The 15151-nt window shown below is 55.0% G+C and overlaps 2 protein-coding genes across 9 annotated transcripts in view; one reads left to right on the forward strand and one right to left on the reverse strand.

The window, feature by feature from the left end:
- Positions 1-6058, forward strand: part of ALOX5 (arachidonate 5-lipoxygenase) — a 54141-nt gene extending 48083 nt beyond the window's left edge. The window contains exons 8-14 of one of the 4 annotated variants that reach the window (XM_030843999.2): positions 149-352; positions 1106-1192; positions 2826-3004; positions 3309-3430; positions 3802-3902; positions 4212-4382; positions 5545-6058. In XM_030843999.2, coding sequence (XP_030699859.1) covers positions 149-352; positions 1106-1192; positions 2826-3004; positions 3309-3430; positions 3802-3902; positions 4212-4382; positions 5545-5724 — 1044 coding nt within the window. In that variant the 3' untranslated portion in view covers positions 5725-6058. The remainder of the gene's footprint in view (positions 1-148; positions 353-1105; positions 1193-2825; positions 3005-3308; positions 3431-3801; positions 3903-4211; positions 4383-5544) is intronic. The other 3 variants (XM_060286297.1, XM_060286298.1, XM_060286299.1) reach the window with 3 other exon arrangements.
- A 5175-nt stretch (positions 6059-11233) lies between these two features.
- Positions 11234-15151, reverse strand: part of MARCHF8 (membrane associated ring-CH-type finger 8) — a 118264-nt gene continuing 114346 nt past the window's right edge. For 4 of the 5 annotated variants that reach the window (XM_030844028.3, XM_030844032.3, XM_030844021.2 and 1 more), the window contains one exon: positions 11234-14835. In XM_030844028.3, the coding sequence (XP_030699888.1) occupies positions 14531-14835 (305 nt within the window). In that variant the 3' untranslated portion in view covers positions 11234-14530. The remainder of the gene's footprint in view (positions 14836-15151) is intronic. The other variant, XM_030844027.3, reaches the window with a different exon arrangement.

Raw genomic sequence — 15151 nt, forward strand, 5'->3', positions numbered from 1 at the left:
TAGGCCTCTGCCCTCCTCCATGATCCTCTCATAATTCAAAAGTCACTGTTTAAGAAATTTGGATTCTCCTGGAATTTCCTGAGAGGCCAGGCTCTTCTGCGGCTGCAGTCTGGAGCGAAATACTGCAGTATTTTCTCCAATGTATCAGCTCAACCAGGTCCCAGGAGATGAGAACCCCATTTTTCTCCCTTCGGATGCAAAGTCTGACTGGCTTCTGGCCAAAATCTGGGTGCGTTCCTGTGACTTCCACATCCACCAGACCATCACCCACCTTCTGCGCACACATCTAGTGTCTGAGGTTTTTGGCATCGCCTTGTACCGCCAGCTGCCTGCTGTGCACCCCATTTTCAAGGTACAGCAAGCTGCTGCCTTACCTGGTGGGAGAGGGTATCCAGATATGGGGGGTGGGGGAGAGAAGGGAGGGAAGAGGGGTACTGACATCCCCACAGGACTGTGGCTGGGAGTGGCCATAAGAGACCCCTGGAGAGATGCTGGGGAGGTGGGTAAGTACCCCCAAGGAAGGAAGTGGCTCTGAGCCTGCTGGTTCCTGAGGACACAGGGCTGGGGCCTGACTCCAGCTTGGGCTCGCCTTGGGTAGGTGGGCAGATTTTGAAGAGGCAGAAGAGTTCAGTGTGACCCTGTCTGATCCCAGGCGGCAGCCCCCACTGTCACTGCCCTCCTCTGTTCCCAAATCCTACCGGCACTGACTGCTGGGGTGACTGCAGGCTCAGGTTACCTCTATGTGCCTCCGTTTCCCCATCTGTAGAACAGTTCAGATAGTATGCCTGCCTCCTAGGATTACTGTCAGGGTTAAAATAGTTGACAGATTTGAGAGCTTCAAACAGTGCCTAGCACACAGTTATGCTCTGTGTAAGTGTTGACTGTTATCATTTTTATCACGACCATTATGCATTAGAGCATTAGAGTGGCGCCCATCCCCCAGGCCGCTGGCAGCGGCTCCACAGTGAAGGTCAGCATGTCAGCTTCACTCCCTCCCTGAGGCCTGTAGCATCGCCCCTCCACGGAGGACCCCCGAGGAGGCACAGACCTGGTCAGGCGCCCCCGACCGGCCTTCTCTGATGTCTCCTCCTGCCCCTCCACCCAGCTCCTGGTGGCACACGTGCGGTTCACCGTCGCCATCAACACCAAGGCCCGGGAGCAGCTCATCTGCAAGTACGGCCTCTTTGACAAGGTGGGTGCCCCGAAGAGCCCGGCCCGGCAGGCACCTACTTCTCAGAACCTCGGCGGCCTCCACTCCAACCTGAGGTCCAGCCCCCTAGGCACTGGGGTGGAGGCCTGGGGAGGGTGGGAGGCTGCAGGTGCTCCCAGTGAAGCCTCCCAGCTTCCCTGGCCCACGTCCACCCCTCCCACCCAGCCACTTCCAAGCACCACCCGCTCTTCCTCCTCACCGTGGTCTCCCCGTCACCTCCTCCCTCCCCTCTCCATCCTCCTGCCTCCCCACCTCTTACACACTGGGGACCTGCATCTCCCCTCCCACTCTGCCGCCCATCATTCTGAGCACAGCCTCCCACACTCTGCCCTTGCAGGCCGTCGGTGCTCCCAGCCTACTCGCCCTGTCAGCGGGGGCTCAGGTCCCCCCTGCCCATCACACCCTCTCAGGCGGCACCCCACCCCTGTTCTGACCCCCCAGGAGGCTCACCAAGCCTGGACCCTCCCGGCAGCCCTACCTGCAACTTCCCTGCTTTCTCATCTCCCATTAATGAGCGGGCCAGATGATCACTAGGGCTGAATCACCATTTGGGTGGAAAATGACAAAACCCATCTCAGACCAGCTGCAGCTGTAAAGGAACTGTATCATCTCACACGCCTGGACATACTCGGGTTCGGGAGCCACAGCTCCCAGCTCCGTGTCTCGCTGGGCAACACTGGCCTGTGGCCTCCCTCTCAGCACCAGGTGCTGGGCCCAGAGCCCCCAAGCAACCCCTGCCCACCAGGATGCCTCATACGCAGGGACCAGGGACTCGAATAATGTCCCCAGGGTACAAGCCACTGGATGGAACTCTTCCACTCTTTAAACTGTGTGGGTCTCACTCTCTCAGACGGGGTTCTCGGACAGCCTTCCCCCTGTGGGAGAGGGAACAGGACCTCATCACAGTGAGCTCCAAGCTCATGTTCCCACGCAGTGACATCATCTTCCATCCAAATAGAAAGTACCAGGGAGCAACTCTATTGGTCCTGCTTGGGTCAAATGCCTACAGTGGACCAGTGTCTGGCCCCCAGCACCCAAGCCCTCCTTTGAAGATTCTGTACCCTGAGCACTCAGCCACCGTGTGTGTGTGCCTGCATCTCAGCAGCTGGTGCGTCTATCCAGCCCTCACCTTGGCACACAAGATGCTCTCAACAGAGTTGTGAGGGTCCTGGGGGCTGGTATCTGCCCCCGTCTTGTGCCCAAAGATCAGGTCCCAGAGAGCAGTGCTCGGGCTCTGGGCAGCCCGTGCTCAGGACGAGGGCAGGCCTGGCCAGAGGGCTGCTCCAGCCCAGGCTCCACCCTGCCAGCTGTCCCTGCTGCGCTGCTCGGGGCGGGAGCTCTCCCCTCCCTCCTGTAGCTGCTCCCAGTCTCTGCACTTCAGCCCCTCACATCTTGATCGGGCAGAGGCTCCTCCCCGTAACCTCTCACTGGGCTGCCCTTGGCATTCTCCGAGTCACACGTCCCTCCCACCCACCTCAAGAGACCTAGGTTAGCCCTTGGCAGGCCTGGTCATCCTCCTGCCCTTTCACAGTTTCTCATGCTGAGCTTTGGGGCTGGAAGGCTGGAGGCGGGGAACCAGCCTCGGCTCATGGCGCTCTCTCCCCTCCTGCTCAAGGCCAACGCCACAGGGGGCGGTGGCCACGTGCAGATGGTGCAGAAGTCCATGCAGGACCTGACCTACAGCTCCCTGTGCTTCCCTGAGGCCATCAAGGCCCGGGGCATGGACAACACAGAAGACATCCCCTACTACTTCTACCGGGACGACGGGCTCCTGGTGTGGGAGGCCATCAGGGCGTGAGTGCTGTGGCTGTGGGACCTGCTCTGGGCAGCAGGAGGAGTGGGCCTGGGCGCTGATGGACCCGGCCAGGGGGCTGGGCAGCTGGCAAAGTGGGCCAGGGCCTGGCTAAATCATCCGGGCAGGGATGGGGGAACGAGGGTATGCCGGGGCGGGGCGGGGGTGGAAGAGCATGTGACGTGAGTCTGGACGTTAAAGAGTGACAGCGTCACCGATGGGGGCTCTGCCCTGGGGCCTGGGATACAGCTCTGCAGACCCTGGCTGGACCACCCACTCCTAGCCGGGCCTCTCCTCCCGGGCCAGGTTCACAGCCGAGGTGGTGGACATCTACTACGAGAGCGACCAGGTGGTGGAAGGGGACCAGGAGCTGCAGGACTTCGTGAAGGATGTTTACATGTACGGCATGCGGGGCAAGAAGGCCTCAGGTAGGGACGTCCCCCTGCCCCGCCCCCAGCCCTCTCTTCTGCTCTTCCCTGACTTTCTTTGGGCAGTGCTGGCCTGTGGCCTCCACCTTAGCACCTGGCACTGGGGCCAGAGCCCCTAGGGGACCCCTATCCACCAGTATGCCTCAAGGGGACATCTCAGGGCCTTTCTGTGTCTCCTGAGAGCCCAGGTCAGAAACAACAGGAACACTGGGCCAAGCGGCTGTCCCCTCCCAGTGAGTCTTGCCCACGCCCGGGCCCTCCAGCACTGGCGTGTGGGAACCCAGGAAGCAGAATGGGTGGAGGCGTGTATCTGCCAGTCGGGGGTCCCTCCCCAGGGTCGGGGCCTCAGCCAGCCCGTGGCTCTGCCTTAGGCTTCCCCGAGTCCATCAAGACCAAGGAGAAGCTGTCCGAGTACCTGACTGTGGTGATCTTCACGGCCTCAGCCCAGCACGCGGCAGTGAACTTTGGCCAGGTGGGCAAGGGCAGGGCGAGGTGGCCAAGCCCACCTTGACTGCTTCTGAGGGCCCCTGGGCGGACCGCCCCACCTCCTCGTCTTCCAGACAGACGGGGGTGGACGAAGCCCAGGCAGCCCTGGGGCCAGGAGTCCGGTGTTCCTGGTGCGGTTTGGTTCCGAGCTAAGCACTGGGCGCCAGCCCGAGGGAGGGGCCTGCCCTGGCCTTGCTGGAGCGGGAGAGGGGACTCGGGAGGAGGCGCAGGAGACGAAGGTGGGCGGAGGCTGCACCGCAGAGGTGCCCACGCGAGTCGGTGGCCATCCCCACAGTACGACTGGTACTCCTGGATCCCCAATGCCCCCCCAACCATGCGAGCCCCGCCGCCGAAGGTCAAGGGTGTGGTCACCATCGAGCAGATCGTGGACATGCTGCCTGACCGTGGCCGCTCCTGCTGGCATCTGGGTGCAGTGTGGGCGCTGAGCCAGTTCCAGGACAATGAGGTGAGACCGGAGGCCTTCTCGCCCCTTCCGGGAGTCAGAAGGTTTAACCCGCTCCTCAACCCCAGGGTTCTGTGGTTTAGGGCTCAGGCTGGACCCCTGCTGGCCAGGAATCCTGACTTGCAAGGCTGGAGGGGCCCAAGAAGCCCTCAGGCCCAAGCCTGGCTGGAGCTCAGCGTGGGCGGGGCAGGAGAGCTGGGGGACACTGGGACACTCCCCACAAGGGCACCCCCCACCCCCGCCATTGACAAAGCTCCGTCATGTGGGTTTCTCCCCGGCACCCCAGCGGTGGGGCTGAGAGTTTCCTGGGTATCTTCTGAGACATTCCCACGCACATACAACCTACCGAAGCTAATCCCAAAGCCGGCTCTCGGTAGACACAGCCCCACGGTGTCGGCACATGGCTGCTCAGAATGACGGGCCAGTTGAACCAGCCCCAGACCCGCAGGCATTCGTTGGCATCTGAGGTGCTTTGGGACCTTTGCTAATGTCGTGGTCCCTCACTAACATCTGCATGTATGGGTCTTGGCACGTGTGTCCGTAGAACCAGTACGTTCCTTGTAGAGGAGTTTCTTGGTCAAAGAATGTTGAGACTGAATTGCCCTCCACAAACTAAATCTAAAACCCCATCAAGAGCACGGGATATTTCTCCCACTTCTACCAGCCCTGGGTATGAAACTTTCCAATTTTAACAATCCCATAGTTTGTTTCTAAAAGGTACGCTTAGTTTTAATTTGCAGGCATCTGTGTGGGTGTGCAAATGGGCATACCACCCCCAACAGAGCCTGGCTGTGGCCGTCCTGGGCTGGAGAGAAGGCCTGCACTGGCCCCTGTGGCCCTGCTGCCCTGAGTTCAGGCGGGAAGGCGGGAGTGCTGCTTGGGACCAGGCCACATGCCCACCACGGCCAGGACTACCCCCCACCTCCACGTCCGCCTGCACCTTTACACGTCCTTATAGCCTTATACCCTGCGGCAGGGCACCGATCTGTAAGGTCCCAGCCCAGGAGCATTCTCGGGGCGCTCTCAGCAGGTGGCAGGAGGTGGAGCTAGGGGGATGAGCACACGCCTTGCCTCCCAAAGGATGGTCTCTGGGGTGGGACAAGGCCTGTCAGTTTACATCGCCTCATCGCAGATTAACGTGTCTCTGTCGTGTCTGGGTCCTCAGCTGTTCCTAGGCATGTACCCGGAGGAGCATTTTATCGAGACACCTGTAAAGGAGGCCATGGCCCGATTCCGTAAGAAACTTGACACCATCGTCAGCGTGATCGCCGAGCGCAATAATAAGAAGAAGCTGCCGTATTACTACTTGTCCCCAGACCGGATTCCCAACAGTGTGGCCATCTGAGTGGCGCCTGAGCCCGTCTCACTCCGGGACGGCCAGCTGCTCCAGGCTGGGCTCGGCAACCAGACTCCAGCCTGCCCAGGAGGGCAGGCTCCCAGGGCGGCTGCAGAGCAGGCCTTCAGATTCCTGGGAATTTGCCCGCAGGCCCCAGGCTCCTGGCTTCAAACCAAAGGCTCCCCAGGTTAGACCTTGATATAGCTAAGCTTCGGTGCATTTTCCTGTTTGTTCCTCAGTCTCTAGTGAATCCCATACTTTGATCGAAGTGTGTAAACACTGCAGGGACCTTTCCTACACAGAGGACTGTGTAGTTTCCTGCCCACCACCCAGCTCAGCGCTTCTGCAGCAGGAAAGCCCCACAGAGCAGCATAACTGATGGATGTTTGCTCTTGTTGGGGACACGGGATGATTACTTTCTGTTCTATTTATGCTTAGTTCAATTTCTTGCATACAGTAGGTGCCCAAATAAATTCTTGTTGAATGCATTAAGAACTGGTTTTCATAAAAATAAAGTTTATTTAAAACAGGTCTCCTTCTACATGCTACGTTCCAATCACCCCAAACAGCTCAATCCCCTCCCCAACCCCAAAAAGCCATAATCATTATGATCCCGTCTAGGCAAAAGCCTCCCCCCAACCCTCAGTCTGGAGAAAAAGTGCTTTTCTCTCTTCTTTGCCCAGAAACTCCTACTCTTCCTTCAGAACACATCCCAGATCTCATCCCCTCTGGGGAGACACCCTAGTTGCCCAGATAGAGCTCGTCTCTCCCCCAGGGCTTTGTTCAAACCTCTTCCATCCTCCCACGTGGTCTCACACTTGGAACTAGAGCCCCTGGAGGATAGGGGACCCGCCGTATTTATTTCTGTGCCCTAATGGTGGCCGAGGGCTGGCCTAAGTCACCGCCGTGCTGCTCCCATACTTTCCTCCCAGCTGGGCACCTACCCTACAGATTCCAGGCATCGTCTTGGGGGCTGGGGGCTGTTTTCTCCTATGGCAGAGAAAGCAACATGCCTTTTTAAAAAATGCATTTTCTTTCCTCAGGCCCAAGAAGCAGAGCCAGCCCTGAGCTTGGGGATGACAGTCCTCTGTCTCCTCCTACACACACACCCAGCCCCAGCCCCCAGCCCTTGGCTTCAGAATTGGGTCAGTGGAATCCACAGGGTTTCAGGAAAGTGTACACCTGATGTGCTAGGCCAGCCACCCTAGGCCATCTGGTCGGCTCTATTTTAGCCCAGGGGTCATCCTCCCCCCACCAGCCTGACACCCCAAGTAGTGAGGAGCAGTGTGTCCGTAGGATCCCTGGGTCCGAAGTACCCTCTTACCTCCATGTGCACTGGTACAGCCTGGGGCAAGGAACATTGGGTGGACTTTTTTTTTTAAGTTTATTGAAGTAGAGTTGATTTACAATGTTCTGTGAACTTCTGTTGTATAGCAAAATGATTCAGTTATACATACATATATATATATATATATATATACCCACACAAATTTTTTCATATTCTTTTCCATTATGGTTTATTATAGGATATTGAGTATAGCTCCCTGTGCTCTACAGCCGGACCTTGCTGTTTATCCATTCCATATATAATGGTTTGCATCTGCTAATCCCAAACTCGCAATCCATCCCTCTCCCGCCCCCCACCCTTGGCAACCACAAGTCCATTCTCTACGTCTCTGAGTCTGTTTCTGTTTCATAGATAAGTTCGTGTCATTTTTTAGATTCCATATAAAAGTGACATCATGTGGTATTTGTCTTTCTGACTTACTTCACTTAGTGTGATAATCTCTAAGCCCACCATGTTGCTGCAAATGGCAAGATTTCATTCTTTTTTATGGCTGAGTAATATTGCATTATATACACACACACACACACACACACCACATTTATGCTGTGAACATAGGGATGCATGTATGTATCTTTTCACATTAGAGGGCGTTTTCTTGGTTTTTTGTTTTTATTTATTTTTGGCTGCATTGGGTCTTCGTTGCTGTGCGTGGGCTCTCTCTAGTTGCAGCGAGCGGGGGCTACTCTTTGTTGTGGCGCACGGGCTTCTCATTGCGGTGGCTTCTCTTGTTGCAGAGCACGGGCTCTAGGCACACGGGCTTCAGCAGTTGTGTGGTTCGCGGGCTCTAGAGCGCAGGCTCAGTAGTTGTGGCGCACAGGCTTAGCTGCTCCGCGGCATGTGGGATCTTCCTGGACCAGGGCCCAAACCTGTGTCCCCTGCATTGGCAGGCGGATTCTTATCCACTGCATCACCAGGGAAGCCCCACATTAGAGTTTTGTCTGGGTACACGCCCAGGAGTGGGATTACTCGATCATATGGCAACTCTGTTTTTAGTTTTCTGAGGAAATTCCACACTGTTTTCCATAGTGGCTGCACCAATTTACATTCCTGGGTGGACCCTTCAAAAAGGGAAATGTGGGGACTCATGAGCACTGCCTTGACCTCTAAAGCTCGCCTTGAAGGGGCTTGGTGGGGAGCGTCAGCCCCAGTCCACATGTGAGGAAACTGAAGCTCAGCGAAGAGAAGGAACCCTTGAGAGGCCACCAGCTGGAGGAGAGCTGGGCCTACCAGGGCCTTGCACGTCATCTGCTGTGATGCCTCTGGGTGATCTCGCACCAGAGTACCTTTCATCTCCAACATTTTAAGAATTTACAAGTGCTTCTGAAGCAGTGAAGCCTTTGCCAGCAGGCCTCTGGGGGGCAGGACTCCAACAGGCAGAAGTCGGCCAGGCAGATGCTAATTCAACCCAGCGGGCAGCCCTGCTCCCAGGAGCTTCACGTCTGCCCTCGCTTCCTCCATCATAAATGGTGGGATGAGCCCAGAGAGTCCAACTCTGTCTCTTGGGCCTGGGCCTCCACAGGGTGGAATCAGATGGGGTGGGGAAATTGGAAATTGGCTGCATTTCTTCCCAGACACCCCAGAAACTGGCTGAGATCTGGAGGGTGGGGTGGGAGGAGAGCCCTGAGTCAGAGGGGTCTCCGTGACTCAGAGCAATGCCCTCCCTGGGCCTCAGTTTCCCTGCTATACATGGGGGTCAGACTGGAGTACCTGTTCTTAGTGTTGGGTGAGGGACGTTCCTGTGGAGGGGAAGCACAGACCACTTTGAAAATCGGATAAAAGCTATGGGCATCCCCCCCAGGAGTGTGACACAGGCACTTATACAATCCTCAGGGAACCACACACCTCCTATGGCTGAGCAAAGAGTCCCGGGACCAGGGTTCCCAGGTGACTGGATTTTGTGGGACAGAAAAGTTCTGCAAGAAAAATCTGGAGGGACATTTGTGTTACCAAGTTTTTGTTGGTATGAACCAACCAATCCATAAAAAGCACCCCTGCCAAGTGCTACCAGCGACTCTTATCACTGCTTCATAATAGGGCATTTTAACAACAGAAGCGCAGGAGAATAAGGATAACAAGGCTACTCTTTCTCACAACCACCTGTGTTGCCTTTTCCCATCTCCCCCTGGTCCCCCTGCAGACTGTGCCACAGCAGTGCCGGGAAGCACGGCCGGGCTAGCTCCCCTCTGCCGAGCGCCTGGCACTGTGTGTCTCCAGTGAAAGGGTGGAAGCTGGACAAGGGGAACAAAGTGGAGCCCAGCTTGGCTCCCTGGACCCCTGGACCTCCAGACGCCTACCTAATGCGGAGGGGACGCTGAGATCGTGCCCGCAGAGCCTGGACTGCGCTCCTCTCACTTCAGCTCCGGGGGAGGCAGCCTGGCGAGGCAGGGCCGATGAGGCTTCTCTGACGGCCCAGAGGCTGGGCCTGCCAGCCCAGAGGAACTGGCTCATCCCTGTCCCTCTCTCCCCCCTGAATTACCCTTCTCAGCTCTTTCCTGACCCAACGTGCAGTGGGACTCCTGCTCTCTGTTGCACTTCTGAGGCTGGGAGAAAAGACAGGCCCTAGAGAGGGTCGTCTATGCCACTCACACCACGTAGGCTGTGCAACAACTCTAGGGGGCGCTGATCACACGGGCCAAGCGTTGGCAAACTTTTTCTGTAAAGGGGCATGTAAATATTGTAGGCTTTGCAGGCCATACGATCTGCCATTGTAGCAGGAAATAAGCTGAATACAGTGTCAATGAAGGGCAAGGCTGTACGTCTACAAGTACATTTATGAAACAGGAGGCTGGTCTGCGAGCAGTGGTGGGCCACCCCCCCCCCAACTTAGAGGATTCAAACCGCCCCTAGCGGTTTGTGCCATCAGCGGCCCCAACCCGTCATTTTTTGGCTGGTGTCAAAGGGAAGAGAGGCCTGGGGGTGGCACTGTTTCAAGCCCGCCGGCAACAAGACCTTACTGGGCGTCTCTTCAGCCAAACGCAAACTCATCAGGTCCCCAAAGCGTAGAGGCTCCTCATGGGCAGTCCCCACTTCGCATTCTTACAGAAGGTTCCTCTTTCAGCTCCATGCTCCTCGCCACTCCCTCCAACTGAACGCTTGAGCTCAAGGGAGCTCTCGGGGGAGGGCTGGGGCACACGCTGGCCTCTGTCCCTCCCGCGAGCCCACACCCGAGCAGATGCACCTCTTCCTCTAGGGGCCTCAACAGCTCCACTCAGTTCTGGGGACCTCTTCTCCCAAGTCAGGCAAGGAGGACACTTGGCAAGGCACCCTCCTGCTTCTTAGCTCCCCAGTCTCCCTGCACTCGTGGACGGACTCTCCCGGCTCACCAAGGGCAGTATGCTGGGGCGACCTTGGCCTCCCTCCTTTCACCTGGTGTACAAAGGTGAAGCCAGGTGCCCGTCCTCGGCACTCCCAGACCCGGGAGTGGTTTGCAGTCCCGAGACTGGAGGATCAACGGCACTGTCATTACTCAGGGAAGCCCCGCCAGGAGCCAGGAGATGCAGCCAGGCTAAGCTATCGACAGCAGCCCCGTCGGCCCTGCCCCGTTCCCTCACTCAGCTGGGCTGTGCTTCAGTATATGTTTCAGCAGATAAGGCCAGTTAAGCAATGTACCATTCCAATGGTCGTGCTGCCGTACACACCCTGAACTTGAGTCTGGCTTCTCTCAAGTTGAGAGAACTTGAGTGTGGTGAGTCCAAGTTGTTTGAGCCTGGATGTCTGAGACAAGCACACCTATGAGAACGACTTCAGCTTTCACTCCCACGCCCACACATCCTCCAGAACCCACTGCCAGTGATCCTTCCTCCCTCACAGGGACAGACCAAATCTGCACGCGAGTCTGCATGACTTACTTTCCTGATGTGCAAGCCAGAGGAACCCGGAAAGGGGTCCAGACCACTGGAGTGCTTGCCAGTGTTCCCAGCCTCCTTGCAGGAAAACACTGTCATGGAAAAACTCCTTTTTAAAGAAAAGCTTTATTGCTACAATTAGATACTCCCGTGTATAGTACAACCACCCCCCGCAATACAGAGAATTATTCAAGCAGTAATGCCGAAGAACAGTGAACATACACAAAGGGATACAAAACTAGACATTTAGATAACTTGAAATTCTCTAAGTTAAGAAAAAGTTCAAATGTGAAGTGCCTTTTAGAAACTACACCACACATGCCAGTGTAAATTTGGTCTTTATTAGCAATCAACCTCCTACAAACACTGCATCTAAACAGGTGATGAGTTGCACAATTACTTCCAAAACAAAGACAAATGCTTTTACTTCCCTATGTTTCAGTCTCTCCTTGGACTAGAGATGGAAGCTGCATATTTCAGATCAGATCCAAGAGCGAGAGTACCTCAAACGTGTATCTGCATCAGGCCACATCCACACCGTCGTGGACCTGTGCACCCTGCCGTGCCCAGTGCTCCTCCAGCTCTGCAGCCGACCACCAGGCAGCGGGGGCAGCTCGGACCCGTGCAGGCCTCAGCGGAGGCTCTTGAACGGGCCCAGCTGCCTGGGGTCCGTATGTCTGTAGCCAGGAAGGGCACACCCGCAGGTTTTGTAACTGGACCCATAAGATTGAAAAGAGTGGATGGAAGTAAAAAAGGAAGTGACATTAGGGGCCTGTGGTAGGAAGAGGTCTTTCACAATTTTCAGGAAAATCTCAAAATAAACCCAAGCACAAAAGCCCTTCAGCTGAACTATAATTTGAGGGGAAATAGAGGCCAAATCAGAGATGGCTGGCTGGTGACACCCCTGAGGCTGCTTCCCTCTCCCCCTCACCTGGCCTACAAATATCGGCCCCCCTGACCCTGAGACCTGCAAGCGCATTCAACGTTTCTATATAGTTCATCCAAGTGTCATCTTCTCACTAAAGCCAGGTGCAGAATGATCAGGAAATGGGGAGTAATTAAGCCCCCAAAAGAACCTAGAGAGCAAACTGACACTAAAGGAATGCCTGGCAGATCCACAGCTCCCACTAGATGGCAGCACAGCCCAACCTTGGCAGGGCTTCGCACTCACCCTTAGTCCCTTCCGGGAAGAGATTAGCCCTGGGACTCAGTAGGGGGGCAGAGGTGCTCAACAGGACCTGCGAGGAAAGAGAAAGGCAACGGGGTAGCTGTGTGCCACCCCAGGGGAGAAAAGAAGGACATGGAGCTGACTGTCCACAGGCAGAGGCTTTCAGGAGCTTGGCTGGAGGTGACAAGATGGTGTTTAGGCCCTTCCTAAAAAGAAGTGACAGGGCTTCCCGTGACAGTCCAGTTGGGCATGGGAGCAACACAACAGTCATGGCTATAAAGGCACCTCTGCCGCAGAGGGCGCCAGGCACTCTGGGTGGGCTGCCCTGGGGCTATCCCCACCTAAGCACACTCTCCTCTCTACAGAAAGTCTCAGTGCTTTTCAAGTCCAGCATAAGGGGTTCCACCGGGGGGAAAGGGAAAGATTCCCACTTAAAAAGCTATCCCAGTCTTCCCTTGACCACTCATCCGCCGTTAGAGGGACAAGGGGCCTTGCCCAGGCAGTTCCTAAGGGGCACAGGCAGGGCTGACCTGGGAGTCTCCTGAGTGGACAGTCTGTAGCTGCCTGGTGTCCCCAGGCTGAGAAGGGGTGTAGGTAATTGCACTTTGGGGCACAGTGAGCACAAGCACGGGCTGGACGTGCCCTGGGAGACAGAGAGGGCCGGCTGCCCTATTTCCAGGGATGGGCTACAACTGGACAGCAGCTGCCAGACCAGAGCAGCCACGGCAGGGCAAAGTCCTCCTCCAGAGCTTAAGGATCCTTCCGCCTCCTCCCGGCTTTCAAAACAAACCACGGGGCTTCTACTCTGAAATGGAAAGGAATCATCTTCTGTTTGCTTCCTCCTCTTAACAGCTGGATGAAGCAACTAAGGCTCAGAGGATGGAGGGCAGGACCCCCAGGCATCTCCCCCCAGATGCTCATCTGCGGCGCTTCCTGGAGAGTAAGCATCCCTGCAGACCTAACTTACACTGCAGACTCCCCTGGCCTGTTTTCCTGGAGTTGACTCTTATTTGCCTGGCATGATGAAACTGGTCTTCAGAAACAGAATTTTAAGCAGACCTTTTTAAAAGGACAAAGGCCATTTGATGGTAGTAATTTTGGTTTTGTTTTATGAAAAATGGTACAGGAGATAATCCCTGATGACAGAATGGACTGATAGCAGGGCCAGGGGCCCCTAAAGGATCCTCTCTGTTCAGTCCAGTTAAGGCGACAAATGGGCAGGGGAGTGGCTGGGAGCAGGGACAGTGGACCAGGGCAGTTTGCCGCTCACTCCTGGCCCTCACCCCAGAGCCAGCCTGTCTGCATCTCTGCCCTGGGCAGTGGTCCACAGAATGTGCCAGGAGCAGGGGCTGGCTGAGTGGCAGGCACCCAGGGGCACCTGCAGCGTGCATGCCCCAGACCAGGGCGGCGCAATGCCTACTCCATCAGTGTGAAGCCGGCACAAACTGGAGAGGTTTGTCTTTAAAGGAGTAGTTTTTAAATATTCAGTTTTGTTCTAATTACTCGCTTCTTTTCATTTAGACCTCATGAACCCTTCTTCCGGGCTGACCAAAAAAAAAGAAACATTCAGGGCAGCCCTATGACATGAAGACTTGTCACAAAACAGGCTCAAAACCACAGAAATTATGCTCGAATTGCCATTTAGCATCCATTAATTCCCACAAGGTGTTATGAAAAAGCCTCAGACCTGTTTGTCCTGCTTTAGAGTCACAAGTCCCTTTTATGGACTTGTGTCCAGAGTAGACTTCACATTTCTTAGCATATATAAGGCAAAAAGGGTTTTAGATCTATTATAATGTGAAAGAGATAATCAGGGTCATGAAGGGAAGGTTTCTAAATGAGACGTCCTTTTAAATGTCAATCCCACAGGACACACATATTACAAAATACAGATTCTCTTTTTGTAAAGTGCTTTGCTTTGCTTAGTGAATCACTCACCACCACGCACAGAGCACCACGGCCCGTCTGCTCAGGAACTGTCAGTGGCGGCCTCCCCGCGCTCTGCTTGGTGAGGGGGAAGCCTCTCCTCATGGCTAGATGTTCCCAACACTCCACTCCAGAGGGTCGGTGGGGGGACCTGCCAACTGGAAGAGGCGCATCAGGACCCAGGCGCTACCAGCTCCTGCTCTAACCTCAGGTTTGGCATCTTATTCTTTCATTCTGCTCAAGACTACAGGCCAGAACCCAGCCAGCGCCCCATCACGGTGTTACGGGCTCTTCCAACTTCCCTTCCTGTAGACACGCTGGCGGAAGCAGAACCCAGCCGTGCACAGCTGACGTGAGGATTTTCCAGGGGAGTCACTAAGGAGGGTTTAGAAAAAGAGAAGCCATTAAAAATAGTCACCTGCCCGGTCTATGCTATTAAACGACATAAGAAAATGTACACAATTGGCAGTAAACAATTTCCTTCAGCTGTTCGCAGATGTCCAGGAGAACTACACACCCTCCACATCATCAGATGTGAACGATCTCTGCTCCAGTGTCTTCAGGTTCTGTGCAACAAGAAGAGTTTGTGTCGGAATGACAGATTCCACGTCCATCTTTATTTTCAAAGTTGGGCTCTGTTAGTGCAGATTTTTCAAAAATATTCTTTTTGCTTGTATCTGGACAGTTTTGGACATAGATTACTCTGTTATAAGCCTTGAGTCTCTTCCATAATTGTACATACACTTTGCACTGAACGTACATAAAAAGAAGTCCACCAGTAAAGCCGATGGCCACAACCACCAATTTAGTCCAAAAGGGCCACTCTAGGATTCCTGGAAGGGAAAAAACCCAGTTAGCCTATCAGCCGACCTTATTTAAGATGTGAAGTAAATAAAACACAATTTCTGAACTTCCCATAACCATGGACTCTTAACTTATCGAATCTTGCTTCGCTGGAGGAGGAGTGGAAGAGCATGTCCACTCCCTTTTATCCTGCTCCTCCAGGAGGCACTCATGGAGATTCTCTCTCTCCATGATTTGATCTCTCCTGACTGGGTTTTAAAAACTACCACCACAGCAAAAGAAACATCCAAAAAGGATGCGTAGTGCCTCATGATTGATGCCTCCTTCCAGAAGCCCAGACATTTG

This window comes from Globicephala melas, chromosome 16 (genome assembly GCF_963455315.2).
Source record: "Globicephala melas chromosome 16, mGloMel1.2, whole genome shotgun sequence".
NCBI classification, from domain to species: Eukaryota; Metazoa; Chordata; class Mammalia; order Artiodactyla; family Delphinidae; genus Globicephala; species Globicephala melas.